Source organism: Oryx dammah, unplaced genomic scaffold (genome assembly GCF_014754425.2).
Source record: "Oryx dammah isolate SB20612 unplaced genomic scaffold, SCBI_Odam_1.1 HiC_scaffold_20, whole genome shotgun sequence".
Classification (NCBI taxonomy): domain Eukaryota; kingdom Metazoa; phylum Chordata; class Mammalia; order Artiodactyla; family Bovidae; genus Oryx; species Oryx dammah.
The window spans coordinates 42,654,710-42,681,779 of NW_024070204.1; the positions used below are offsets into that span (position 1 = coordinate 42,654,710).

General features: G+C 39.1%; 1 protein-coding gene across 1 annotated transcript in view; it reads right to left on the reverse strand.

Annotated features, from left to right (window-relative positions):
• Positions 1-27,070, reverse strand: part of EMB (embigin) — a 54,343-nt gene that overhangs the window by 12,082 nt on the left and 15,191 nt on the right. The window contains 3 exon segments of the mRNA XM_040262466.1: positions 8,416-8,504; positions 8,742-8,931; positions 9,040-9,120. Of these exon segments, the coding sequence (XP_040118400.1) occupies positions 8,416-8,504; positions 8,742-8,931; positions 9,040-9,120 (360 nt within the window).

Genomic DNA, 27,070 nt, shown 5'->3' on the forward strand with positions numbered 1-27,070 from the left:
GCAAATGTTCCAGAAATCTTAAGATGGCAGAGCAATCTGTAAGTCAATGATTACTATACCTATTATTACCAGGGAAACCTGTTTTGACAAGATGGAATGATGTACAAATTTACATTAACCAAATATGTGAACTGCCAATCATAATTTATAATCACTGCCACCAACAGTTTATGAGCACCTAGTAAGGTACCACTAGGGCGCTCCTGAAGAAGGAGAGGCGTGGAACCCATGTGACCGTTGTGACTGAGGTCATCCCAGTCACAAGAAACTGGTGAGCTGACCTTGCCAGAGAATATTCTGAGCACTCCTTCTGAGAGCCTCCTAGCGTCCCATATTCCCTTTCGGTCACCATGAGGCTGAGGGACTTTAAGGGAGATGTGGTCATTATTTGTCCATTTCAAAGATCAGATCATGAGTATTTGAATTAGTCAGCACAGTGTGATGGCGATGTGACAAACATAAGATTTAGGTCCAGGAAATATCTGAGTTAGAATTATAGCTTCAATGTCACTAGTGTTGAGGACACAGGTAGATTATACCCTCCCCTACAGTGTTACTCTAAAGAACTAAGTACAGGAACACAATATATAACATTGCTCAGTGTAGAGCAGTTGTTGTGCTTTAGTTGCTAAGTCGTGTCCAACTCTTTTGCAACTCCATGGAATGTAGGCCCCAGGCTCCTCTGTCCATGGTATTTCTCAGGCAACAATAATTGGAGTGGATTTCCATTTCCTTCTCCAAGGGATCTTGCTGACCCAGGGATCAAATCCACATCTCCTGCACTGGCAGGCAGATTCTTTACCACTGAGCCACCAGGAAAGCCCTTGGTGTACAGTGAACACCACAAAATTCAAACCTTTGTTGTGTCCAGGTACTGGTACTGCTCTTCTGAACAGAGCTTTCTTATAATTTATAACGCCCATGGCCTTCCTGCATTAGCCAGCTTAATGGCGTGGATTATTAGCATGTGCAGGAATGATTTCTAGGCCATGTGGAAGACAGAAGAAATAAAACATAGAATGAAAGGAGAACTGGAAATTCATCTGAATTCATTTCAGAACTTTAAGAATGTATAAAAGCACCCCTGAATGAGGAAAAGCATCCAAACTGAGTCTTTTACAGAACACCCAGCTCATCTGAGAAAGGTGATTTAAAGGGATTTAAATGATGGAAAATAAAAAATGAATTCACAGGGGACAAGGCCCAGAAGAATGAAGAAACAGTAGCTTTGAGATGCTGGTGGTGGTACCAATTCATCCTTTAATAATATATATATTTAAAAAGTTTGCTGCGAAGCTGTAAAACAAATTCTACTGCTTGAAAAACTCATTCAAGTCCTTGGCTAACACAGATGAATAAGAATTTGTTTAAGAATTACAATTTAAGTATAAATTAGAACAATTTAAATCAGGGGACCTAATTACCTCTCCTTACCATAAAAAGAAATGAAATTGGTTAAAAGTTAAAAAGAAATTATTGTTTCCAGAACTATGTTGTATATGGAGCAGAAAGAATAAATGGAATAATAACTTTACATATTATTATAAAACCTAAGAATATAAAGGAAATGGCCCATTCAACACATACTGAATTTAACAAGGCAGAATAAAGCAAGTAATACTTTGATACCGTGAGCTAAATTTTTAAATACTATACACGTGTCTTTTTATAATAAAAGTAAAGAGGGTATCTTTCACATAAGTGTTCTTACTAGATCAAGTTATTTTTTTAATCCAGTTCAATTTCCTCAGTTCAATTTCCTACCCATTCAGGGCCATTTGTAGGTCCAGACAGCACTCTAATAGAAAAACCCACACAAGAAAACCAGGAGCAAAGCTAGCACCCAAGGGAAGACTGACTATACATATTGTCATGAACATGAGAACTGTATTTTAAGTTCCTGAAAAATAAGACAATAATTTTAAACGTCACAATGTTAAAAGGTTTAATTTAGCTTGAACCACAGAACATGTTTTGTTTCATTTTTCTTATGGTAGAGCCAGTTTCCTCAGGAGGCACTGGAGAAGAAGACAACAGAAGTCTGGGGAGGGGCTGGACTGAATTCCCTGGTGACCTCAGTATTAAATTCCCTACTCTCATTCAACCCTCCAGTTTTTCAGTCCTAGAAGCGGGGTGAGTCCTGGATGGGTCATATTCCAGGGCACAGATTGGGCCTTGTTTTCTAGGGCTAGGAATCTGGAGGTATAAATAACTCAGCCTCATACTCAGCATGTTTTTTTCTGGTTTGGGAGGGTCTCTCCTCCTGTCTGGGGAAATAAGTACCAAATTGAGCTTGGACTGTGAAAGCATAGGTGACTCTGCTTTGGTTTAAGGTTAGTAAGACCTAAGTGAGAAAAAAGAAGCCACCTAAGGATTTCAGCAAGGTCTGTAGCCAAGTCTGGCTGATAATGAGATGTTATTTTTCTTTGGTGTCTCTTTTCTGTGTGTATTTCCATATTTGAGATTTTGTTGTGAAGAGGAATGACTGCACCAGGTAAGAATGGAGTTATTCTTGGATATCCTGACAAAACACTATCAACTCAGTAGCACCTTCTAATCGGACTCCATTCCAATATTCCCAAGAGCTGACGTGGCTTTACTACTAAATGGAGTATGAGAACACAGAAGCACTTTGAGGGATAAAGTCCTACCTGGAAAGATCAACTCTACTTTTGGAGAGGCCTCAATTAAAAGACTGGCTTCCCTGGTGGCTGAGGGTAAAAGAATCTGCCTGCCAATGCAGGAGACATAGGTTCAATCCCTGGGTCGGAAAGATTCCTTGGAGAAGAAAATGGCAACCCACTCCAGTACTGTTGCCTGGAAAATCCCATGGAGAGGAACCTGGCAGGCTACAGTCCATGGAATTGCAAAGAATCAGACACGACTGAGTGACTAAGCAACTAAATACCTGCAGATTAAGTAGTTTTGAGCTTGGCTAACATATGGATTCTTTTCTGAAGCCACAAGGTTCCTTCCAAACCTCAGATGGAACAGAGCCACCCTTCTTGAGTTCCACATGGAGAGGTACAACGTGTACATATTTGGCATTGCTTTTTCATAGTGTAGCTCTGATACAGTTGTTTCTAGAGCCAGGCTAGGCTCACGTTAAAACAAGCACTGCTTTGAAGATAGACTGTGAAACTGGTTTGGTTGAGCACCAGGTTAAGGGCACAGTTTCTGCTTTCCCAGCTGGTGAATCTCCCAGAAACCTATCCTGCTTCTCAATTTCAGCATGCTTCTTTTTGGAAATTAATCAGGCCGTGCTTCAGCATGGGAATGTGTGTTGAAATATGATCAAAATATTGAAATTCACCCACAAGCTAAGAATCAAAAGTGGAAGACAGGTAACATTTGAGACGGCAGAAGATACATTGGTCTGCAGTGAGCCTCTAAGAGGCACAGGCGTGGGAGGCCCAACTGGTAGCTGAAGGGTGCTTTTCGAGAAAATCCTGGGTATTTTATGAGGTATGGGTGAGGAACACGTGGGTATGCTATGAAAGCATCCCAGGTTAAATGTTAACTGTAGATAACTGACAGTGACTGAGGGATACCACAGGGAAACAAAACTCACATTCTGTATTCTTTGCATCTCTTCTGTTTCCTTGATGATACCCTAAACTAAAAGCCAAATGACATTAATCACTGCTCTGGTATGCTTTCTTTGGCTGGTGTGCATCCAAATTGGAAAAGGCACTATACTCAGGGAACACTGATTTGTTCAAACTTCTCCAGAGGTAACAGCTGGTTCTGGGTTTCTGCTTATGTTTAGAAATATTTACGAATAGAAGGGCAGTGTTAAAGCATTCTAATGTGTCCTGTTGGCTTTATGGAACTCTGGATAAAGTAGGACACACACTCTTTGGAAAGAATTCAAGTTTTAAGACAGTAAATCTGCTGATTCAGACATGTCAAGGAAGGTAAGGTCTAGGAACTACTTAGTGGAAGTGAAAGCCCTATGGAGCTGTAAGCTTAGAGATTTCTATTTGCATATTTGTGAACTATAAAACATCAGCCTGGGTCACTTTTGGCTCAAGGATGTTTAGGGGTTATTGAATTAGAAAAAGATTCTCCCATGTAGAGAAAGCCAGCTAACTAACATTCTATTAATACACTATACACTTCTATCAATACACTTTGAAGCTGATGTTCCAACTGTTTCTATTATTCTGTTCTTCCCACTTTGACTTGTTGGATGCTCCCAGGAAGGACACATGGCTGGGAGAAGAGCAGTTTCTTGGTACTATCAAAATCTCACTGTGTCTTCTAAGTTCTTTGTCCTATTACTTATTCTTTAGCAACAAAATTTCTGTATCCTGGTACTAAGAGATTTTAACACTGCTTGTTATTACAGAAATATTCAGTATCCACTTTAGAATATTTCACCTTCTACTGAAAAACATGGTATACCTTCCCTGACATATTAGCAGTTGCAAGGTAATCACTGACATATTAGCAGTTGGTCAAAGGTAATCACTGACGTATCAGCAGTTGCAAGCTTCAGGTGTGACCTTTGCTTTCTCCCTGTACTGTCACCAACAAACAAACACACAAAGTCAGCAGGTTTTTTTCACAACATACTCATCAGGGATGTTCAGGTTTTTTATAATCTTGTAGTACAGTCAAAGATGGAGAAGATCAATAGAGTTAGTAAAAACAAGACTTGGAGCTGACTGTGGCTCAGATCATGAGCTCCTTATTGAAAATTAAGGCTTAAATTGAAGAAAGTAGGGAAAAACACTAGGCCATTCAGGGATGAGCTAAATCAAATCCCTTTGATGCTGGGAGGGATTGGGGGCAGGAGAAGAAGGGGACGACAGAGGATGAGATGGCTGGATGGCATCACGGACTCGATGGACGCGAGTCTGAGTGAACTCCGGGAGTTGGTGATGAACAGGGAGGCCTGGCGTGCTGCGATTCATGGGGTCGCAAAGAGTCGGACACGACTGAGCGACTGAACTGAACTGAACTGATGACTATACAGTGGAGGTGACAAATAGGTTCAAGGTATTAGATCTGGTAGAGAGCCTGAAGAACTATGGATGGAGGTTTTAACACTGTACAGGAGGCAGTGACCAAAACCATCCCAAAGAAAAAGAAATGCAAAAAGGCAAAATGGCTGTCTGAGGAGGCCTGACAAATAGCTGAGGAAAGAAGAGAAGTGAAAGGCAAAGGAATAAGGTCAAAGATATATCCATCTGAATGCAGAGTTCCAAAGAACAGCAAGGAGAAATAAGAAGGGCTTCTTAAACGAACAATGCAAAGAAACAGAGGAAACCAGTAGAATGGGAAAGAGGGGAGATCTCAAGGGAACATTTCATCCAAGGATGGGCATGATAAAGGACAGAAACAGTAAGAACCTAACAAAGCAAAAAAGACTAAGAACAGGTGGCAAGAATACACAAAAGAACTATACAGATAAGGTCTTCATGACCCAGATAACCAGGATGGTATAGTTACTCACCTAGAGCCTGACATCCTGGAGTCTGAAGTCAAGTGGGCCTTAGCAGAAATTACTAATTTTAATTGGAAAAGACCTTGATGCTTAGAAAGACTGAAGGCAAAAGGAGAAGGAAGCAGCAGAAGGTGAGATGGTGAGATAGCATCACCAACTCAGTGTACATGAATTTGACCAAACTCCAGGAGACAGTGGAGGACAAAGGAGCCTGGTGTGCTGCAGTCTGTGGGGTCACAAAGAGTTAGACAGGATTTACTGACTGAAAAACAACAGTAATAAATCAAACAATTCCCATAAAAGGAGAAAGAGGGACTTTGCTGATAAACTGTTTGGAGGTCTCAGGCGCACACACTCCAGTTGACTCATGTAGTCAATAGTAGAATTTGGAGGGGGGCCGGTGCTCAATTAGAGGATAAAATAGGCTCAAATAGAGGATAAAACAGGCTTTTCATCTACACTAAATTGAAAAGATAACCTTTCTTAGGAAAAGTCATAAGCAATCCACATGGAAAAACAGTAATACAGGATATTTGTAAAAATATACACTAGTCTAGAAGTCTTACAAGATCTAAACAACTATAATATGAATTATTCTGCAAATGCCATTAAATTATACTCAAATAATTCCTCTAAGTAATAGTCACCTTAAATAAACAGAACTATTTTATCAGCAAGAATCTGGAAGGGCCCAAATTATTAATTATATAAAATCTTTAAGATATAGGACACACTTAAAAGTTACACTGTTAAGTGGGCATTTAAAACTAATAAACTGAAAATAAACTGTTTCAAGAAAACTATCAAAAGCAAAAAAGTAAGTATTCAGTGGCTCTTTGTACTCCTCAAGCACTTGATTTCAAACCGAGACCTTGTGTAGGTGCTTCTAACAAAAGCCAGCATCAACCTAGTTACTCAAAATAGATATAAATCAAGAGGCCTTCTTTAAGACTGGCATTAACTTTATTAAAGTGTTAAGTTACTCAGTCGTGTCTGACTTTTGCTACCCCATGGACTGTAGCCTACCAGGCTCCTCTGTGCGTGGAATTCTCCAGGCAAGAATACCGGAGTGGGTAGCCATTCTCTTCTCCAGGGGATCTTCCCAACCCTGGGATCAAACCAGGGTCTTCTGCATTGCAGGCATATTCTTTACCGTCTGAGCCATCAGGGAAGTCCCCAAAACATGGTACATTGAAAATGAAAATGCTTCTCTTCACATTAGAGGCCAGAATGATCAGTTCCAAGCAGTAATGTAAGTAATTTATTATGAGTACTAATAAGAAAAAATGAATTTAATATTTAAACTTTGAACAGGTATGACAATACATACTTCTAGAAAACAGTACTATTTAGAAGAGAAAAAGCAATTATTTAAGTTGAATCTCCTGGAGGCACTTTGAGCCTCAAGATTTGATAGGCATTTCCTCAAGACCTCTAGCCTTTCTTTATGCATTTAAAGGAGACACAATAAATTGTTTACTAGGGTTGTGTGTGTGTCCACATGTTTAGTATCTGTTAGTTCATTAGAATGGTTGCGGGGGCAGAGAAAAAGACTGGGGACAGAAAGGAAAAGGAAAAAAGAAGGGAAGAAAAGAAATAAGGGAAGGAAATTTATACGACGTATCTAACATTCACTAGGTTAAATTATGGAGAAGGCAATGGCACCCCACTCCAGTACTCTTGCCGGGAAACTCCCATGGACGGAGGAGCCTGGTGGGCTGCAGTCCATGGGGTCGCTAAGAGTCGGACACGACTGAGCGACTTCACTTTCACTTTTCACTTTTCATGCATTGGAGAAGGAAATGGCAACCCACTCCCGTGTTCTTGCCTGGAGAATCCCAGGGACGGCGGAACCTGGTGGGCTGCTGTCTGTGGGGTCGCACAGACTCGGACACGACTGAAGCGACTTAGCAGCAGCAGCAGCAGCAGGTTAAATTAGGCAAATGGAGGGAAGATGGTTAAAAGAGAACATCCATGATCAAAATAATCAAAAGATGATAACAGATTCTGCCTTTGCGAAGACCAAAGTACATAAATAAAGGATTTGTTATATTTATTCAGTAGGAACATATACAAAACCACCTGAAGGAAATGAGTCTGTGTGCAGAGGGACTACAGGGAGGCATGAATGAGGGAATGATCTGAAATCATTGATGGGACTCTGGGGACAGTATATTTTGTCAGAGCAGCTAGCCAGATTCCACAACCTTTAGGAAACACAAAAAAATAATTTCTTGTGTGCCCTGGGAAATTAACATGAAACAAAGCCCCAAACATGGCAACAGACTGCATTTCCCAATTACCATCAGGGACAGTGACATTCACTAAGCTGTTCATATCATAAAATATGATTTTTTTGTGAAGATAATTACCCAATTTGAACTAGTCTATATTATGAGATTAAGACCTTTAAAGTTTTGGTTTAACGGTGGTAAGAGTAAAATACTTTGACTTGTGCTTTTTTTTTTTCCCCCATGGAGGAGAGCTGTGGTTTACATTCTAGGGTTTGGCCTTATTTCATTAAATCAAAAGCAGGCCACCTTTATGCATCCCCGTATTATTTTTAAATTTTATAGGTCCCTAAAATCTCAAGTCCTAGAGCCACTGATACAGAACAACAAAAGCATAATCTCACAGGTTAGGACTGCAATAACTCAGACACCCAGAAGAATATTATGAAAGCTCTGAGTTTAGAGAGCTAAATAAATAAATAAATTCAAAAGAGTGCTACAAGAAATGTAGAAATAACTTGGCAGCCTGGTCTTTCAAACTAAAACCTGTATTTTCAACTGGGAAAGCACTGGGAAACTCTATTTTCAACATCACCACTTATAATTCCACGGAAAGGATATGATGAGTGTCTTAGTATTGTAATAAACATTTTAAAATGTGAGGATTCAGAATTCTCTGAGTATAATGCTAGATTACTTAAAGTTATTACTCTATAAATGATTAGTACTGACCTTTCAAATTAAATGTGCCCCTTTGTTGCTTTTTCTCGCCAAAGAAACAAGAATAGCTTCCCATCTGTTTGCTGTTAATGACGGCGACCCTAAACATAATTTATGTTATTAATACAGGCTTAGTTCTCAAAAATGCTTCTTAATGAAAACGGAAAGACTCAGCCATTAATCAAAATTTTAAAAAAGAAACAATTCTTTAAATGTGCAAATTAGAGTATTAGCATAACACTCAAGTGACAGCAAAGGAAAGAATGCTCAGTCAGCAAAAGTATCTAGAATTTAACTGATTTCATCTAGCCACACAGGTTAAAATTTTATATACTCACCTATATTGGGTATACAGGATACTTCCCGTTGCATTGACGAGATAATTATCCTCTAGTAGTTTATCACCTTTTTTCCAAGTCACATTTACTGAATTCAAATTTCCAGATGGTGTGAATTGGCATGTGAGTTCTACATTAGAAGGTCTTTCTAAAGTGATATTTTTCTCTACTGGCATATTGGAGCGTTCTACTAGCCACAAAATAAAACAAACAAAAAAGGATGTAAAAGTTACATTCAGGGAAAATTCAACATATAAAAAATTTTAATAATCAACAATAGTGCTACATCTACAGTTACCTAATGTAACATTCCTTTGAAGCATTATTCCTCTGTCAACACAGATTTGGTTCCCTTTATTATTTTCTTTCATAGGCATAGCTGAAAAAAAAAGGTTTGTTGCAACAGTAATAGAATCACAAAAGCCTAATTCTAAGATCTTAATCTACTCAACTCTTGCTAGCTGACAAGGATATAGGGGGAAGAGTTCTATTTAAAGAAGTGCCATATGCTCTTGAAGGGGTAGAAACAGTACACTGTAAAAGCAAAAACTAGTGGGAACAGAAAGGAGTGACTGTTTCAATTCCTTTTACTAATCATGTTACTGGTAGTTACTACAAGAATGTTTTGTGAATATACTTTGTATGATATACTAATTCTCTCATTCCCAGCTTTCTTAAATCCTTAAGAACTTGCAGGAATGGGATAAAGATGCGTTGTGAGACAGAAGAATTTAAATAAACATCCTGCAATTCTGAGTTTTCACTGCATTTGAAATACCAGTACAAAGCCATTAGGTGACACATCTATATATAAATAGGAAGATGTAAACATTTATTTATATATATCAAACTTTAGGAAGATATGTAGAGCCAACTTATTACAATTTTGAACAGTGGTAAATAAAAAAAAAATCAAGTAGGCACACTGCTCTTTCTATACTAATTGTACCACTGGTTACCAAATAATAAAGAAGGATAACTTTCTCTTTATAGAATTCCAACAAATAAATGCAGAAATCATAGGAACAGGCATTTTGCATCAACCGCTACAATCATCTCAAAAACAGAATTGTGTGTCTGCTAAGGAAGAACACCGTACTACCTATGAATTTTGTCAAAAAAAAAAAAAAAAAAGGTAAAGTGGAAGGGAGCCCTAAAACTAAGTCTCTCAATCCAATTACTAGTTTTTGGGAAATACAGAGAATAGGAAAACATTTTAAAACATGCATTTTTAAAAAAAGTAAAATAAATTATAATATTTAGGGATGTACACCTAAGTGATAAAACAATTTTAAAAAGCAAGGGAAAGACTATACAAAAATCAGAACAGTGATGCTTACTTCTACTGGGAAGGAAAGGTTTGGGAGAGGACATTGCTTTATAGAAACACATTTTTCCATCTAATGTTCAATAGTATAGTATCATTAAAAGCATAATGCAGAGTCATAATGTAGAAAGAAAAAAACTGAATTTAAAACAGCATAACATCACTCTTAATTACATTTAAAACTTTACAAAAATGCTTCCTTAAGCAAGGGCTAGGTGCAAAGTTTTTCAAACAGTGAAGTACAGCTAGTGTGAAGTGCTTTGTGAGCGAGCACATGCTTGAAATGACTACCCATGTAATTCCAAAACTACTGAATTGAATTTTATGCCCAAAAAGCAAAACAAAACAAAACTCCTAGGTATAGAAAGATCTTAACAAAATCCAATTATACAGGAGAAAAAAATATGAGTCAGGTAAAACTGAAGGGATTTATACATTTCAGCAGATGTACATGCATAAATTATACTAGGTACTAATAACAGGAGAAAATGTTTCTAGATCTGCTGTATTTGGTCCTGAGCTTCTGTTTTCTGTAAATTTTCCTCGCTCCAGGACAGCCATAAATCTTAGTCCTATCTGTCAAAGAACCCACACCCTCATTTCAAAATAGAACATTCTATCTTACCACATTACAGAAAGTGCTTTCTCTCAGGTTAAAAATGGCCTATTTAACCTGATGACTTCTTTTCCAAGCTCATGTTTTGTCTGATGTCTTTGAAATATCAGATGTTGCCAGAGACTACCTCTATGTGCTTACTCGCTCAGTCATATCCAACTCTTTGTGACCCTATGGACTGTAGCCCACCAGGCTCCTCTGTCCATGGGGATTCTCCAAGCAAGAATACTGGAGTGGACTGCCATGCCCTCCTCCAGGGGATCTTCCCAACTCAGGGATCGAAACCAAGTCTCCCACATTGCAGGCGGATTCTTTACCATCTGAACCACCAGGGAAGCCCACTCCTCAAAATTCCCTCTGTGTGCTCAGTAGCTAAGTCATGTCCAACTCTTTGGGACTTCATGGTCTGTAGCCCACCAGGCTCCTCTGTCCATGGGATTCTCCAGGCAAGAATACTGGAACGAGTTGCTATTTCCTTCTCCATGGGATCTTTCTGACCCAGGGATTGAACCAGTGTCTCCTGTATCGGCAGGACGATACTTTACCACTGAGCCACCTGGGAAACCTGAAATCCCCTTAACTTTGCTCCTGTTTCACAATCCTAACATTGTAAAACTGTGTACGTTAACTATTAACTCTTCCAACCACCTAAATATTGGTCTCTAGTCTTTTTACTTTTCAATTTGACCTTCCTATGTTGGACTCAACTATTATTTCTAACATCCTTTATTTGTAAAACTGTTGGCTCTACTCAAGACTTTCTTCCTGACCTCCAGGCCTACAGCTCCAGCTGTTTACTGAGCATCTAAATCTAGATATCCTGAATGTTCTTCAAACTCAAAAGGGCCAAGGGAGATGCATTAGCCTTCTCTTCTCCTGACCTCTAAGAAAATCACATCCAGCAGAATTGAGTTCATTTTTATCTCTGAAATGTCAGATTTGCCCAGTTGTCTCTAACCCCCCTTACTTAGGGGCTTTGATGAGATTGAGAACACGCTACCCCCAACATATGGCACCTTGGTATACTATCTTAAGCTGAAGGAGTTTGTGAAAACAGCAGAAGCAGGAAGGTCACTGGCATTCCCCTTGCCCACCTCTCTTGAAACAGCTCATAAAACCCCGATGGAGAGGTGCCCTCTCTGTACCTGGGGGAAAGGAGCATCTTTATCTCCAAAGACAAAGGGACACATAGAAGAATTCTAGCAACAGGATTTTCTAAATTTCTCCCAGTTTATTACATGTATCTCATACTCTCTATCATATTCTCCTACAACTATTCACTTTTCATCAAGCCTAGCATAAAAATTTGCAGATTTAACTGTTTCCTTGGGTCTTCATTTCCTTATGAAGGATGTGTGTCACATAAAACTTACATTAAATTAATTTCATGCTTTTCTACTATTAATCTATTTTTTCAGTTTAATTTTCAGACCCAGTCAGGGACCCCCTAAGAGGGTCCAGGAAAACCTTCTCCTCCCCTACACTTTCATTATCTTTCACCAGGACCAGAAAAATGACTTCCTAACTCCTCTTGACTAGAGTTCCTCTTCTTCTACTTCTTCTCTATAACAACAAAGTTGTCCTTCTAAAGCAGAACTTGGATTATTTATCTGCTCTGATTAGATACATTTCATCTGCCAAAAAAAGGGGAGGAGTATTCTTTTTCTTTTAATCATAGAAGGGACACTTACCATGAGACCTACCATCTCATCTGTAGGCACACTGTTGTATAGTAGAACTGACTCATCTTGCATAACTGAAACTCAGTATATTTGACTAATACCTCCCCATTTCCCCCTCCCACTAGCCCCTGGCAACTACCACTATATTCTTTGCTTCCATGAAAGTGTCAGTCACTCACTTGTGTCTGACTCTTTGTGATCCCATGGATTGAAGCCCACCATGTTCCTATGTCCATGGAATTCTCCAGGCAAGAATTTGGAGGTGGGTAGCCATTCTCTTCTCCAGGGGATCTTCTCAACTTAGGACTCAAACCTGGCTCTCCTGCATTACAGGTGGATTCTTTACCATCTGAGCCACCAGGAAAGCCCTTGCTTCTTTGAATTTGACTATTTTGGATACCTCATATCACAAGAGCCAAGATATAGAAACACCCCATCCATCCACCAACAATGAACAGACAAAAACAATGGTGTATATACAAACAGTGAAACATCACTCAGCCTTAAAAAAGAAGGTAATTCATTCAGCAATATACAACAACACTGATGAACTCCAAGGATACCATGCCCACCATGTGAAATAAGGCAGCCACAGGACAAACACTACACAATTCCACACATATGGAGAGGTCTGCATCTCTGCAGTCTCTGCTCATAGCAGTCACAGCCTTTGCTGGTACTGCATGGCTCCTCAGAAGACCGAACTGGTTTGGTTTATTCCCCTCCATTTTTGAAAGGAAAGCTTAGTTTGTAAAGAAAGTCTCAGGAAGTCAAAATGTCTAGGACATGTGGCATAGAGATGCATCATCACTCAAATCTCCAAAACACCCTTTCATATCTGACAAAACTCTGCTTTAGGGATAGTCTTTGTAGACATCTGTGAATCTCTTTCCCATGTCTGAGTTGAGTTTATTCCTGCTGAATGCTGAATGCCGCTCAGCCCAAGTGTTAACTCCTGCAGGCTCCCCTGTTCAGAGTGAGGAGAGCCGGGCCTCGCTGCAGGGCAAGAGATGCTCAAGGTCAGAGAACCCAGAAAAGGCTGTTCGACTCCTGCATTATATCTGTGGCCCCTCATAAGGCTGATGACAAACTTCCTTGGGGAGAACTGGCAGGGAGATGTAGTGCCATTATCACTCCTGGCAGGAAGCAGTGTAGAGATTTATGTTCCAGAAGGTAGTTCCAGGGCACCATGCTCTTCTTGGTGATGTGGTTAACTGGAGCCTCCCAACATAGCAGGAAGTTAGAATATGAATCATTCCCCCATTTCACAAGAGAGCGGCCTGATGTTAGGGGCCCTTGTGAGGAGTTACAGGGCAAAACAAAGTATATTGGACACTTCAATTTCCTCATTTATAAAATGGGACAATATATATTTTATGAGACAGGAGAAAGGATTAAATGAGCTATCATGAGAAAAGTAGTAGTCATATAATATAGTAATTGCTGAATAATTACCCACTTCTTTCCTCTCACCATTTATCTCACTGGGGGATATAGCAAAGTTATCATGTATGTTGCTAAAAGTTATATATTAATTATATCATTTAATCTTCACAGCAGTTCTACAGTGTTAGGTACCATTATTCTCTCATTATTTCATGGATGAGGAAGCTAAAGCAAGCAGGTTTGACTATCTTGCCCAAAATAGCATAAATATAATATAAATATATTAAGCATAAATATAATGATAGCAGAGAATCTCAAACTTAGGTGTGGCTGAGTCCAGATTCTCATAACCAATAAATAGTATATCCCAGCTCTCAGAGATGTGAAATGCTCATAACAATGGAAATAACTTCATCACTTTCAAACTACTGAACCAAGATTTTAAATGAAAGAAAACATTAACAGAAGATGAAACAAATTTATAACATAGCAATATATTTCTTCTGGTTGCTCCTCAGAAGAAAAGCTATGACAAACCTAGACAGTGTATTAAAAAGCAGAGATATCACTTTGCCAATAAAGGTCCATATAGTCAAAACTATGTTTTTTTCCAGTAGTCATGTACAGATATGAGAACTGGACCATAAAGAAGGCTGAACACTGAAGAACTGATGCTTTTGAATTGTGCTGGAGAAGACTCTTGAGAGTCCCTTGGACAGTAAGGATCAAACCAATCAATCCTAAAAGAAATCAACCTTCAATATTCATTAAAAGGACTGATGCTGAAGCTGAAGCTCCAATACTTTGACCACCTGATGGGAAGAGCCAAGTCACTGGGAAAGACACTGCTGATGGGAAAGACTGAGGCAGGAGGAGAAGAGGGCAACAGAGGACAAGATGATTGGATGGCATCACTGACTCAATGGACAAGAGTTTGAGCAAACTCCAGGACATAGTGAAAGACAGGGAAGCCTGGCATGCTGCAGTCCATGGGGTAGACAAGAGTTGGACACAACTGAGAAACAACAACAAAGCAATACAGCAGTGTGTTACTAAATGAATGATGTGATTAACATTTTTAATTAAAAATTATTTTCTTCTCCAGTTTGAGACATAATTGCCATATAACACTATAATAAGTTTACAGCATAATGTTCTGATTTATGTACATTATGAAATGATTACCATAGAAGTTTAAGGCACATCCATCACCTCATACAGATAGAAAATAAATTAAAAAGAAAATATATTTTACTTTGATCAACATATTTTCAACATTTATACTTTCAACTAAATGCATCCATTAAAACTGCAGTGTAGCCTTTCTTCTTGCCAACTCACTCTCCAAGCCCTAACTGTTATCCCACTGCTTTTTATATATGCTAGTGTTCCTGCAGCCTGCTTTCCTTCCCATGAGGAAACACAAGCACTGAAAACATGTAAAGAGTTTTATCTCTAACATGAAAATATTTTTGGTTAGCAAAAAACTAGTCTGTCTATTTAACTCAATGGACAATCTTTCAACTTCCCCAAAACTCCACAAGTGCAATGCATTTCTGCTCTTTTACTGTTTTATAAAAGAATCCATGACATCTACATTTCTCAGACCATACTCATTTGCTCAGTTTCTGAACTACATTTTTAAAAGAATGTTCTTTAATTCATAATTTACCTCTGTCCCAATACAGTCTTAAAATTTTAAACATATATGAACCTTTCTCAACCTTTTCCAAAGAAGGCATACAGATGGTCAACATGCACATGAAGAGATGCTCAACATCACTAATCTTAAAGGGAGACGCACATCAACAGCACAGTGAGATATCACACCTATCAAAATGGCTATTACCCAAAAAACAACAAATAACAAGTACTGATAAGAATGTGCACTACTGGTAGAAAGGTGAATTGGTGCACCCATTATGCAAAACACTATGGAGGTGTCTCAAAAAATTAAATATAGAAACACCGTACAATCCAGAAACTCCATTCCTGGGTATTTATTTTTTTAAAAAAAGAAGCATTAATTCTAAAAGACATATGCACCCCTATAGTCACTGCAGCGTTATCTACAATAGCAAAGATATGGAAGCAACCTAAGTGCTCAATAAGAGATGACTGATAAAGAAGATGTAATGTACACACACACACACACACACATACAGGAATATTACTCAGCCATAAAGAAATGAAATCTTGCCATTTTGCAACAACATGAATGACTTAGAGGGTATTATGCAAACCAAAGTAAGTTAGAACAAGATAGTTCCATTTACAACATGAATGACCTAAAGGGTATTATGCAAACCAAAATATGTCAGAGAAAGAAAATTACTAAATGATTTCACTTCTATATGGGATATAAAAAGCAGAACAACTGAACAAACACAACCAACCAGAAACATAGTCACAGAGACAGAGAACAAGCATATGGTTGCCAGAGGGGAGGTGGGTAGAGGGTTGAGAGAAATAGACGAGAGAGATTAGGAGGTATAAACTTTGTTACAAAATATAGAAGTCACAGATGAGAAATATACAGTGTGGGGAATATAGCCAATAATAATGTAAGATCTTTTTATGGTTACAGATGGTGTAGACTTAACTAAACTTGTAGTGTTGATCATTTTGAAATACAGAGAAATATATAATCACTGTAATATGCACCAGGAACTAAAATAGTGTTGTAGTGTTACACTTTAAAAACAAAGAAACTCATAGAAAAAGGTACCTGACCTGTGATTACCAGAGGCGGGGGTCTGGGGAAGGGAAACAGGATGGTGGCCAAGAGGTACAAACTTCCAGTTATAAGATAGATAAGTACTAGGGATGTAATGTACTTCTTGCTGCTTCTGTCTGCCCTCTGTTGGATGAGGATAAGAGGCTTGTGCAAGCTTCATGATAGGAGGGACTGCCTGTGGGGAAAACTGGGTCTTGCTCAGATGGGCAGGGCCATGCTAAGTAAATCTTAATGCAATTGTATGCTGATAGGTAGAGCAGTGCTCCCTCCCTGTTAGTTGTTAGGCCTGAGATGACCCAGTCCTGGAGTCTACAGGCTCTACGGTAGAGCTAATGCTGACCACCAAGAGGACGTATGCCAACACGTGCCTTCCAGGATTGGTGCTGCCAGTGTCCTGGTCCCCATAGCAGGCCACTGCTAACCCATGACTCCACAAGAGACCCTAAAACACACACAGGCAGGTCTAGTTCAGTCTCCCATGGGGTCACTGCTCCTTTCCCCTGGGCCCCCTGCACAAGGTTTTGTTTGTGCCCTCAAAGAGTTTCTGCTTCCCTGAATCCCATGGAAGTTCTATAATCAAATCTAGCTGGCCTTCAGAGTCAGATTCTTTGGGGGTTCCCAGTCCCTTTGCTGTATCCCCAGGTTGGGAAGTCTGATGTGGAGCCTAGAACCTTCATAACATTGTGAGAGATTCTTTGGCATTACTGTTCTCCAGTTTGTGGTTCACCTACCCAGCGGGTATGGGATTTGATTTTAATGTGATTGTGGCCCCTTACTAGATATGGAACAATGAACTGGGTTCAAAATTGGGAAAGGAGTATGTCAAGGCTATATATCGTCACCTGGCTTATTTAACTTAAATGCAGAGTACATCATGAGAAATGCTGGGTTGGATGAATCACAAGCTGGAATCAAGATTTCCAAGAAAATTATCAACAACCTCACATAGGCAGATGATACCATTCAAACAGCAGAAAGTGAAGAACTAAAGAGCCTCTTGATGAGGGTGAAAGAGGAGACTGAAAAGGCAGGTTTGAAACTCAACATTCAAAAAACTAAGATCACAGAAACTGGTCCCATCACATCACAGCAAATAGATGGAGGAAAAGCGGAAATAGTGACAGATTTCATTTTCTTGGGCTCCAAAATCACTGCAAAGAGTGACTGAAGCCATAAAATTAAAGACACTTGCCCTTGGAAAAAAAGCTATGGCAAACATAGACAGCATATTAAAAAGCAGAGACAGTACTTTGCCAACAAAGTCCATATAGTCAAAACTATGACTTCTCCAATTCATGTACAGATGTGAGAGTTGGATCATAAAAAACACTGAGCGCTGAACAATTGATGCTTTTGAATTGTGGTGCTGGAGAAGGTGAAGGTGAAGTTGCTCAGTAGTGTCCGACTCTTTGCGACCCCGTGGACTGTAACCTACTATGCGTCTCTGTCCATGGGATTCTCCAGGCAAGAATACTGGAGTTGGATTGCCATTTCCTTCTCCAGAGGATCTTCCCGACCCAGGGATCAAACCTGGGTCTCCCGCATTGGAGGCAGACGCTTTAACCTCAGAGCCACCAGGGAGAGCTGGAGAAGACTCTTGCAAGTCCTTGGGACAGCAAGGAGATCAAACCATTCAATCCTAAACAAAATCAACCCTGAATATTCATTGGAAGGACTGATGCTAGAGCTGAAGCTCCAATACTCTGGCCATTTGATGTGAAGAGCAGACTCATTGGAAAAGACTCTCATGCAAGGAAAGACTGAGGGCAAGAAAAGAAGGGGATGACAGAAGATAAGATGGTTGGATGGCATCACTGACTCAGTGGACATGAGTTTGGGCAAACTCTGGGAGATAGTGAACAACAGGGAAGCCTGGTGTGCTGCAGTCCACGGGGTGGCAAAGAGTTAGACACAACTTAGTGACTCAACAACAACAAAAAGGGATGTTATCTTGTACAACAGGATAAATATGATTAACACCTGCTGTATGTTATATATGAAAGTTGTTAAGAGAGTAAAGCCTAACAGTTCTCATCATAATGAAACTTTTACTTTTTTTGCTCATACAACATGGCTTGCAGGATCTCAGTTCTCTAACCTGCAATTGAATCTGGGTCACAGAAGTGAAAGCCTTTAATTCTAACCACTAGGCTACTAGGGAACTCTCTTTTAATTTTTTTATCTACATAGGATGGTGGATATTCAATAAACTTATATGGTAATAATTTCATGATGTATATAAGTCATATTATGATGTACACCTTAAACAGTGCTATATGTCAATGATATCTCAATAAACTGGAAGGGGAAAAAAAGTATGTGGACCTTTAAGCCATTTGTAACCTTCAGAGAAATGACAACAGTTAGACCTTAATGGGTTCATTTAAGAATCATATAATGTGAAATAAAAATCTACTTTGTTCTTGCATTTAAAAAAAGAAACAAATGGAAAAAGCAAATTAAAATTTTGCACATAGGACAGTGTTTCCAAACATGCTTTAAAAAAATAGAAACTCTTATTAAAAAGAGGTAAGTACATTATGCTAAGTAAAATAACCCAGAGAGAGAAAGAAAAATACTATATGATTTCACTAATATGAAAGTGAAAGTAGCTCAGTCATCTCCAACTCTTTGCGACCCCATGGACTGTATAGTCCATGAAATTCTCCAGGCCAGAATACTGGAGTGGGTAGCCTTTTCCTTCTCCAAGGAATCTTCCCAACCCAAGGATCAAACCCAGGTCTCCCGCATTGCAAGCAGATTCTTTACCTGCTGAGCCACAAGGGAAGCCTAAGAATATTGGAGTGGGTAGCCTTTCCCTTCTTCAGCAGATCTTCCTAAACCAAGAATCGAACCAGGGTCTCCTGCGTTGCATGCAAATTCTTTACCAATTGAGCTATGAGGGAAGCCCCTTCACTAATATGTAGAATCTAAAAAGAAAGTCAAATTCAAATAAGCAGAGAGCAGAATGTTGATGCTATCAGAGACAGAAGAGGGGTGGGGATGGGGCGATCAAACGGTATGTATGAGGTTGCAGTTTCATAGAATGAGTAAGACTAGAGAGTCTAAGACTTTATGCCTAATATGTAGGCATAAAGACTATAATTAATAATTCTGTATAGAACACTGGAAATATGCTAACACAGTAGATTTCAAGTGCATTCTTCACACACAAAAAATGATAACCATGTGAGAAGATGACATGTTAATTAGCTTGACTGTAGCAACAGGTATGTGTGTGTGTGTGTGTGTATAGTCATGTTATATATCTCTGTACAAATTTTAAGTATATATATATATATATATATGTGTGTGTGTATATGTGTGTGTGTGTGTGTGTGTGTGGAAAATTTTAACTAAATAGATACTCCAAGTCAAATGAGATCTAAATCACAGGTGACAACAGAGTATTCAGTTCAGTTCAGTTCAGTTCAGTCGCTCAGTCGTGTCCGACTCTTCGCGGCCCCATGAATCACAGCACTCCAGGCCTCCCTGTCCATCACCAACTCCCAGAGTTCACTCAGACTCATGCCCATTGAGTCGGTGATGCTATCCAGCCATCTCATCCTCTGTCGTCCCCTTCTGCTCCTACCCCGATCCCTCCCAGCATCAGAGTCTTTTCCAATGAGTCAACTCTTTGCATGAGGTGGCCAAAATACTGGAGTTTCAGCTTTAGCAGCATTCCTTCCAAAGAACACCCAGGACAGATCTTTAGAATGGACTGGTTGGATTTCCCTGGAGTCCAAGCGACCCTCAAGAGTCATCTCCAACACCACAGTTCAAAAGCATCAATTCTTTGGTGCTCAGCTTTCTTCACAGTCCAACTCTCACATCCATACATGACTATTGGAAAAACCATAGCGGGATTATAAAAATACTAATTCTCCCCCCTCCAAAATAATCCATAGATTCAGTTAAAAGTCAGTCAGATCCAAAAAGTATTTTTTATGGAACTTGGTTCTAAACAAAAAATTCACTTGAAAGAGTGAAAGAGTAAAAGGAATTAGAAAAAGCTATTTTTTTTGAAACAAAGTAACAAAAGTATAATGTTTCAAGAAGTAATATTAATTTGTTAGTGACGGTGGAAAACACCAAGAAAATTAATGATATAAAATAAGCAGAATTTTTCAGACTGCAAGTTGGAAACAGTAGACCAGAAAATCAACTTAGTTACCATTGGATTTGTTTTTTAATGGGTTGTAAAATAGAAATCTGGAGAAGGCGATGGCACCCCATTCCAGTACTCTTGCCTGGAAAATCCCATGGACGGAGGAGCCTGGTAGACTGCAGTCCATGGGATCGCTAAGAGTCGGACACGACTGAGCGACTTCACTTTCACTTTTCAGTTTCATGCACTGGAGAAGGAAATGGCAACCCACTCCAGTGTTCTTGCCCGGAGAATCTCAGGGATGGGAAAGCCTGGTGGGCTGCCGTCTATGGGGTCACACAGAGTCGGACACGACTGAAGTGACTTAGCAGCAGCAGCAGCAGGATAGAAATCATCAGAGTGTAACGCATCTACTACATGTGGGCGTTGCTTGACACGTGCATGCATGCGTGGTAGCACATCAGTTCAGAAGGTTAATCATTCCTTACTTTGTAGAGCACTATTAAAAGTTTGAAAAACATTGAAATGGTAGAGAAACAAGATAGCTTAGGGGAATTTGTAATATGATCAGGGTGGTATTTCAAAATAGTAGGGAAAAAAAGAACTATTCAGGCAAGGATTTGGGGACATATATAAAATAATATGTCTATATAAAATAATACATCTATATAATAACATTAGTGTTCTATCACACACGATACAAAGAAAAACATGTTTTAAATGGTTTAAAAATGGAAAGTTAAAAAACTCCTATGAAAATATTAACAGAAATGTGTAAACAAAAATTAATACACAGTAAAAAACCATGTAAAAATTAAAGAAATAATATTTGCAATTTTTATAAAAAGTAAAAATTATTACTCAAAATTTATAGCTGTCTCATTTGTATAAATTGAAAACCATATAAGCCCAATGGATTCCCTGGTGACTCAGACAGTAAAGAATCTTCCCACAATGTGAGAGACCTGGATTCCATCCCTGAGTCTGGAAGATCCCCTGGAGAAGGGAATGGCTATCCACTTTAGTATTCTTGCCTGGAGAACTCCATAGACAGAGGAGCCTGGCAGGCTACCATCTCTTGGTTTGCAAAGAGTCAGACACAACTGAGCAACTAACACTTTCACCTTTTTCATAAGCCCTATAGACAAGTGAATAAATGATATTAACATATAAATACACACATAAATATGTCTGTCTAACTCCAAAATGCAAATTAAAACAACAGGTAGACCTTTTCATGCTCATAATATAAAGAGTTTAATAGTATCAAGGCTGGTCAGGATCTAGAGAAAATTATACTCAAATATGCACACGGGGGGAAGGAGTAAATTATCACGATACTTTGGAGGGTAGTTTGCAAGTATACCTTAAAATGTGCATAGTTTCTAATTCAGCAATTCTATTTTGTGGTATTTATCCTAGAAGAACACAAACAACCATGCCCAGAAAGAGATATGTAGAAGTATCTGTTGCTCTGTGGTTTACATTAGAAAAAAATGTAAGCAAACTAAGCTCTCTTAAGAGAAAAATACCCAAGCCTGTGTACCTACACAGTGCACACAGGTTAAAGAGCATGCTGCATGCGTAGATGATATGGCTAGAACCCCCAGAATTAATGCTGAATGATGACCCCAAAAAAGCAATCTTCGGATGGATACACATGGGTTTATACTATTAATATTAAAGAATAGACAAAAATACTATATAGGTTCTATGGTTACTACATACGTAAACACATACATTGAACAGAGGTTACCACTGGCAAAAAGAGAGAGATCTGAGAATGGAAGCAGTGAATAGTCAAGTCTGACAAGTTTTGTTTTTATCCCCAGAAGTTCTATTCAGCTATTTTTCAAACGTGATTTTTTTTTCCCCTTTCAGTTTTACTGAGATATGCTTGACATACAGCCCTGTGTAAATTCAGTGTGTACATCATGACTAGACCTACATATATTGGAAAATGATTATCCATCACCTTATACAGATACCCCCAACAGATTTTTTTTTTCATAGCATAGTGTTCTTTTCTCATGTTTCAAGTATTTCTTCCTTCACGTCCTTCCCCAGTATTCTGGAGTCTGAAGTTCTGGAAGGTGTAATCCTACTGCTCCTTATGGATGCTCAGTGTTAGAACTGCTTCATTGCACTTCACATTTCTGTCTTGCAAGCAGGTCCGAATATGAACTGTACAGCCAAGGAGAAGGATTCCTCCTTCCACAAATGTTTTTCATTTGCTTTCCTGCAGAAGTATCACCTGTCAGGGTCATTTTTTGTGTAATTTCTCAGGTTGGAAGTTCCTGTATCATGCAAGTAATGTAAATCTGAATTCCAGCCTCAGGGAGAACAGGCTCTTGTCTTAGAAAACTCATGGAAGTCTTTTGTTTTGGTGCAGAACAAGGCTAAAATCAAGAAGCCAGCTGAGCATCTCCTTGTGCTAATCAGCTGTTTTTTACACTATGTGAATCCTTTCTCTGTGTTTATAGAATTTTGAGGGTTTTCAGCTCCAGCTTTCTGGGGCTTTTCAGTTCCAACTCCCCTCCTTGCCTGAATTCAAGGCCTTGTTCTAAGTCTGTGGCTATGAGAACTCAAGTGCCTTGGCAACAAACACAAGGAAACCTAATATGACATCAATTCACAACTGGATTCCTGGTCTAATTATAATTCTTAACAAACAAGTTAATTTTGCAGTGTGTGCCTTTATAAACTTCCCCATTTTGTAGTCCAGTAGAACACAATTCAAATGCTTCCTGAATCTGTCTCCTGGGCTATAGTCTTCCATTTGGCTCAAATAACACTCTTTTCCATTCCTATTATAGACTGGTTTATTGATTATATCTTTTGGCAATACTTAGCTATATACTTAAAAGATTTTATATTTAAAAGAATGAATGTTTGCTATATTTTAGATTTTCTAGATGTGTCAAGAGAACTGTCAGATTCTCTAATTTATGGTGGGCTAGAAATAACATTTTAGTATTTCTTAAAATGAATTCATTTTTATTTATGTAATTTAAAATTAATTAAAAGATGCTGGATACATATAAGAGAAACAGAAACAGTACTTCTCTATTTGCGCTTTACTGGGGACATAGCGTTTAACTTAATTCTCAAAGATGGGGAGGATCTGAAATCAGCAAAAGGGCAGGGAAAAGGCTTTTAATTGATCAGGTTCCCTGTCCCACTTATGCTCAGCACCATCATCTAACTTTTTGGTGAAATTTTTTATTAAATGTTAAACCACGTGATTATTAAATCATCTGTCTCCCCATGCTGAGGGGACAGGGAACAGTAATAGAGCTATTCTTTTTTATGTGTCAAGCAGTGGTTTACAATTGAGGATATTTTTGTCTACTAGGGGACATGTGACAATATCTGGAGACATTTTTGGTTGTCACAACTTGGTAGGTGCTACTCAAATCTAGTGGATAGAGGCCAAGGATGATGCTAAACATCCTACAGTGCCCCCAAACATGTACCCCCTGACCCCAGCAACAGAGACTTATCCAGCCCAAAATGTTAATGTTTATGATAATGAGAAACTCTAGCATAAAACAAAAGCTGCTGACAGCTACTATCAATTGTGTTACTATGACGGATCCCTCCTCCACCTTCTCTTTCACTGTGTATATTAGGATTCATATTCCTTTTCCTCTCTACATCAACAGTCTACATAAGACTTGATAACTAGTGATTTGCTTCTGAGAAACATCCTAAACAAGTACACCTCACGGGAATCATCCTCAGATCTTCTCAGCAACAAAGTGCCTGAGCAGCCAAATGTAAGGGACATTCGTATCTTTCAGTTCAGTTCAGTTCAGTCGCTCAGTTGTGTCTGAGTCCTTGTGACCCCACGCAGCATGCCAGGCCTCCCTGATCACCAACTCCCGCAGTCCACCCAAACCCATGTCCATTGTGTCGGTGATGCCATCCAACCATCTCATCCTCTGTCGTTCCCTTCTCCTTCCTGCCCTCAATCTTTCCCAGTATCAGGGTCTTTTCAAATGAGTCAGCTCTTTGCATCAGGTGGCCAAAGTACTGGAGCTTCAGCTTCAACATCAGTTCTTTACGTTTTCTCAAACTCACTGACCAGTCACTTGAACCTGGAATCTGAATCCTAACCCTAGACTTCCTGCCTAGCTGGTCTGAACAACATGGCTGCCTTTCCCTACCTGGACTAATCTTCCCAAATGTTACTCTGTGCTTTAATATACTCATCTGTACCTCCAATGCCTGCTTTGTCTACCTCCCTGTCTCATCAGGTCCTTGCCAGGACAGCTAATCACATCTTAAAATGGTAAATAAAATGTGCCAGTGGGGACAGCTTATGCCAACATTAACAGGGTAGTCAAGAAAACTGCCAGCAGATGTTTTGATTGTAACCTCTTTGGTTAAACTGTAACACACTGATGGAGACACCAATCACCATAACATACACAGAGAAAGAAAAAAATAAAACAATAAAGAAACACTCTGATTGCTGTAATACAAACAATGACTTCCGAATATTGACACTGGGAAACCTAGCAGAGTGATGTAAAAATAGTCCATTATTAAAAGATCAATTTTGAAACCCAGTGGTATCAGACAACTGGAAAAAAAGCATACCTTATTCTTAGTAAGGTAAGTTATACTTTTACAAATATATCCACTATCTTAGCAAGTGCAATTTCCAAGACAAACCTATTTAGCAAAGAACAATTAAAATACCCTCCTTTTCATTGTTTTTGAAACTTTTTCCATAGTCTCAAAAACAAAGCTAAGTTTTCTTAAAATAGGTACAATTATATTAGGAACACTGTTGAAAGAAATGAGTAACTGGGCATTAAGAAAGGCTGCATACATGGTATAATGGTTAATAGCATAGCCCCTGGTGCCAGAGAGTCTGGTTTGAAAATCAAACTCCCAACTTACCACCTGTGACTGTGGTCAGTTCACTTGGTCTCTCAGGGCTTCTTTTTCCTCATGAGCAAGTTGCAAATAGTAGCAGTATCTATTGTTTAGGGTTCTTATGAGGTTTAAACTCAGTTATGTGTAAAAATACACACCTGGTACCTAGACATTACCTTGTATCTGTTAGGTAAACTACTAGCAATATTTTTAAAACATAAAACCAGTAGACAATTTGCTGTCATGACTCAAAGGTCATGCTGTTCACTGTCCAAGGCACAGGACCTGTTTCTCAGTCTCAAGCATCTTTGAGTCAGTATGCTATCAACTGGAGTCAACTCTGCAACCAATGTCCACATTTAGATCTCTCTAAAAGAGACATTTTGTCCCAAAAGAGATGAACTTTTAAAAAGGCCACAGGAAAAGAAAAAATAATAAGCAACAAAACAGAAATGTTGTTAAGCACAATTCAAATAAACAAGGTGAAAATATATGAAAACATTCTCTTTATGAAGTACCTTTAAAATCCTAGTGATAACAATAAGAAGAAAGCATTGTTCCTAATAAACTTAAGTACACCTTCAGATTTAAATTCTATATTTCAATAAAGGCAGTTCCTAAAACCAAACTTTTAGATGGAAAGGCAACCAAAACAACAGGCTACCATGAAGAGGGTCACAGCTCACAGACGCTGTGTTTCAAAGAAAATTAAAAGTGAAGGTTGATCAGTCTTGTCCGACTCTTTGAGACCCCATGGACTATACAGTCCATGGAATTCTCCAGGCCAAGATACTGGAGTGGGTAGCCTTTCCCTTCTCCAGGGGATCTTTCTGACCCAGGGATCAAACCCAGGTCTTCTGCATTGCAGGAAGATTCTTTACCAGCTGAGCCACAAGGGAAGCCCAAAGTTAATGTCATTTTTTTTTTTTTTTGAGTAAAATCAAATCCAGACTTAAATAAGGAACAATTGTATTCCAAACATCTACTGCAATAGGGGAAATGCTGCAAGATTTGGATCTACAGGCATCCCAATGTCAAATAGAATAAAACAATTTTATAAGAAGGGATAAGAGGGCTGGAAGGAACTCCTGAGAAGAAATGAAGCTTTTACCCAGTGGTAAAAGCAGACAGCACCATTGGGCTGGGGTAATGCATTTACTGCTTGCACAGACTGGGGGCAAGAAAAAGTCCAGGGGTCTGAGAGGAAGAGAAAAGTATGACTCAAGTTCGATCAGGCCAAGGTAGACAGGGTGTTGTGTTAGCTGCTCAGTCATGTCCGACTCTTTTGTGACCCCATGGACTGTAGACCACCAGGCTCCTCTGTCCATGGAAAACTCAGGCAAGAATATTGGAATGGGATGCCATTCCTTCTCCAGGGGATCTTCCTAACCCAGAGATTGAACCTGGGTCTCCTGCATTGCAGGCAGATTCTTTACCATCTGAGCCACCAGGGAAGCCCCAAGGCAGACAGTGAGTAATGGACAGCTGTGAACACCTGCTCTCTTGCATACTGTAGGAACACTGGTTTTAATAGCAGTATCAGAACAAAAGAGTGGCTAGGAGTGAAACCCTCCAAACAGGTTAAG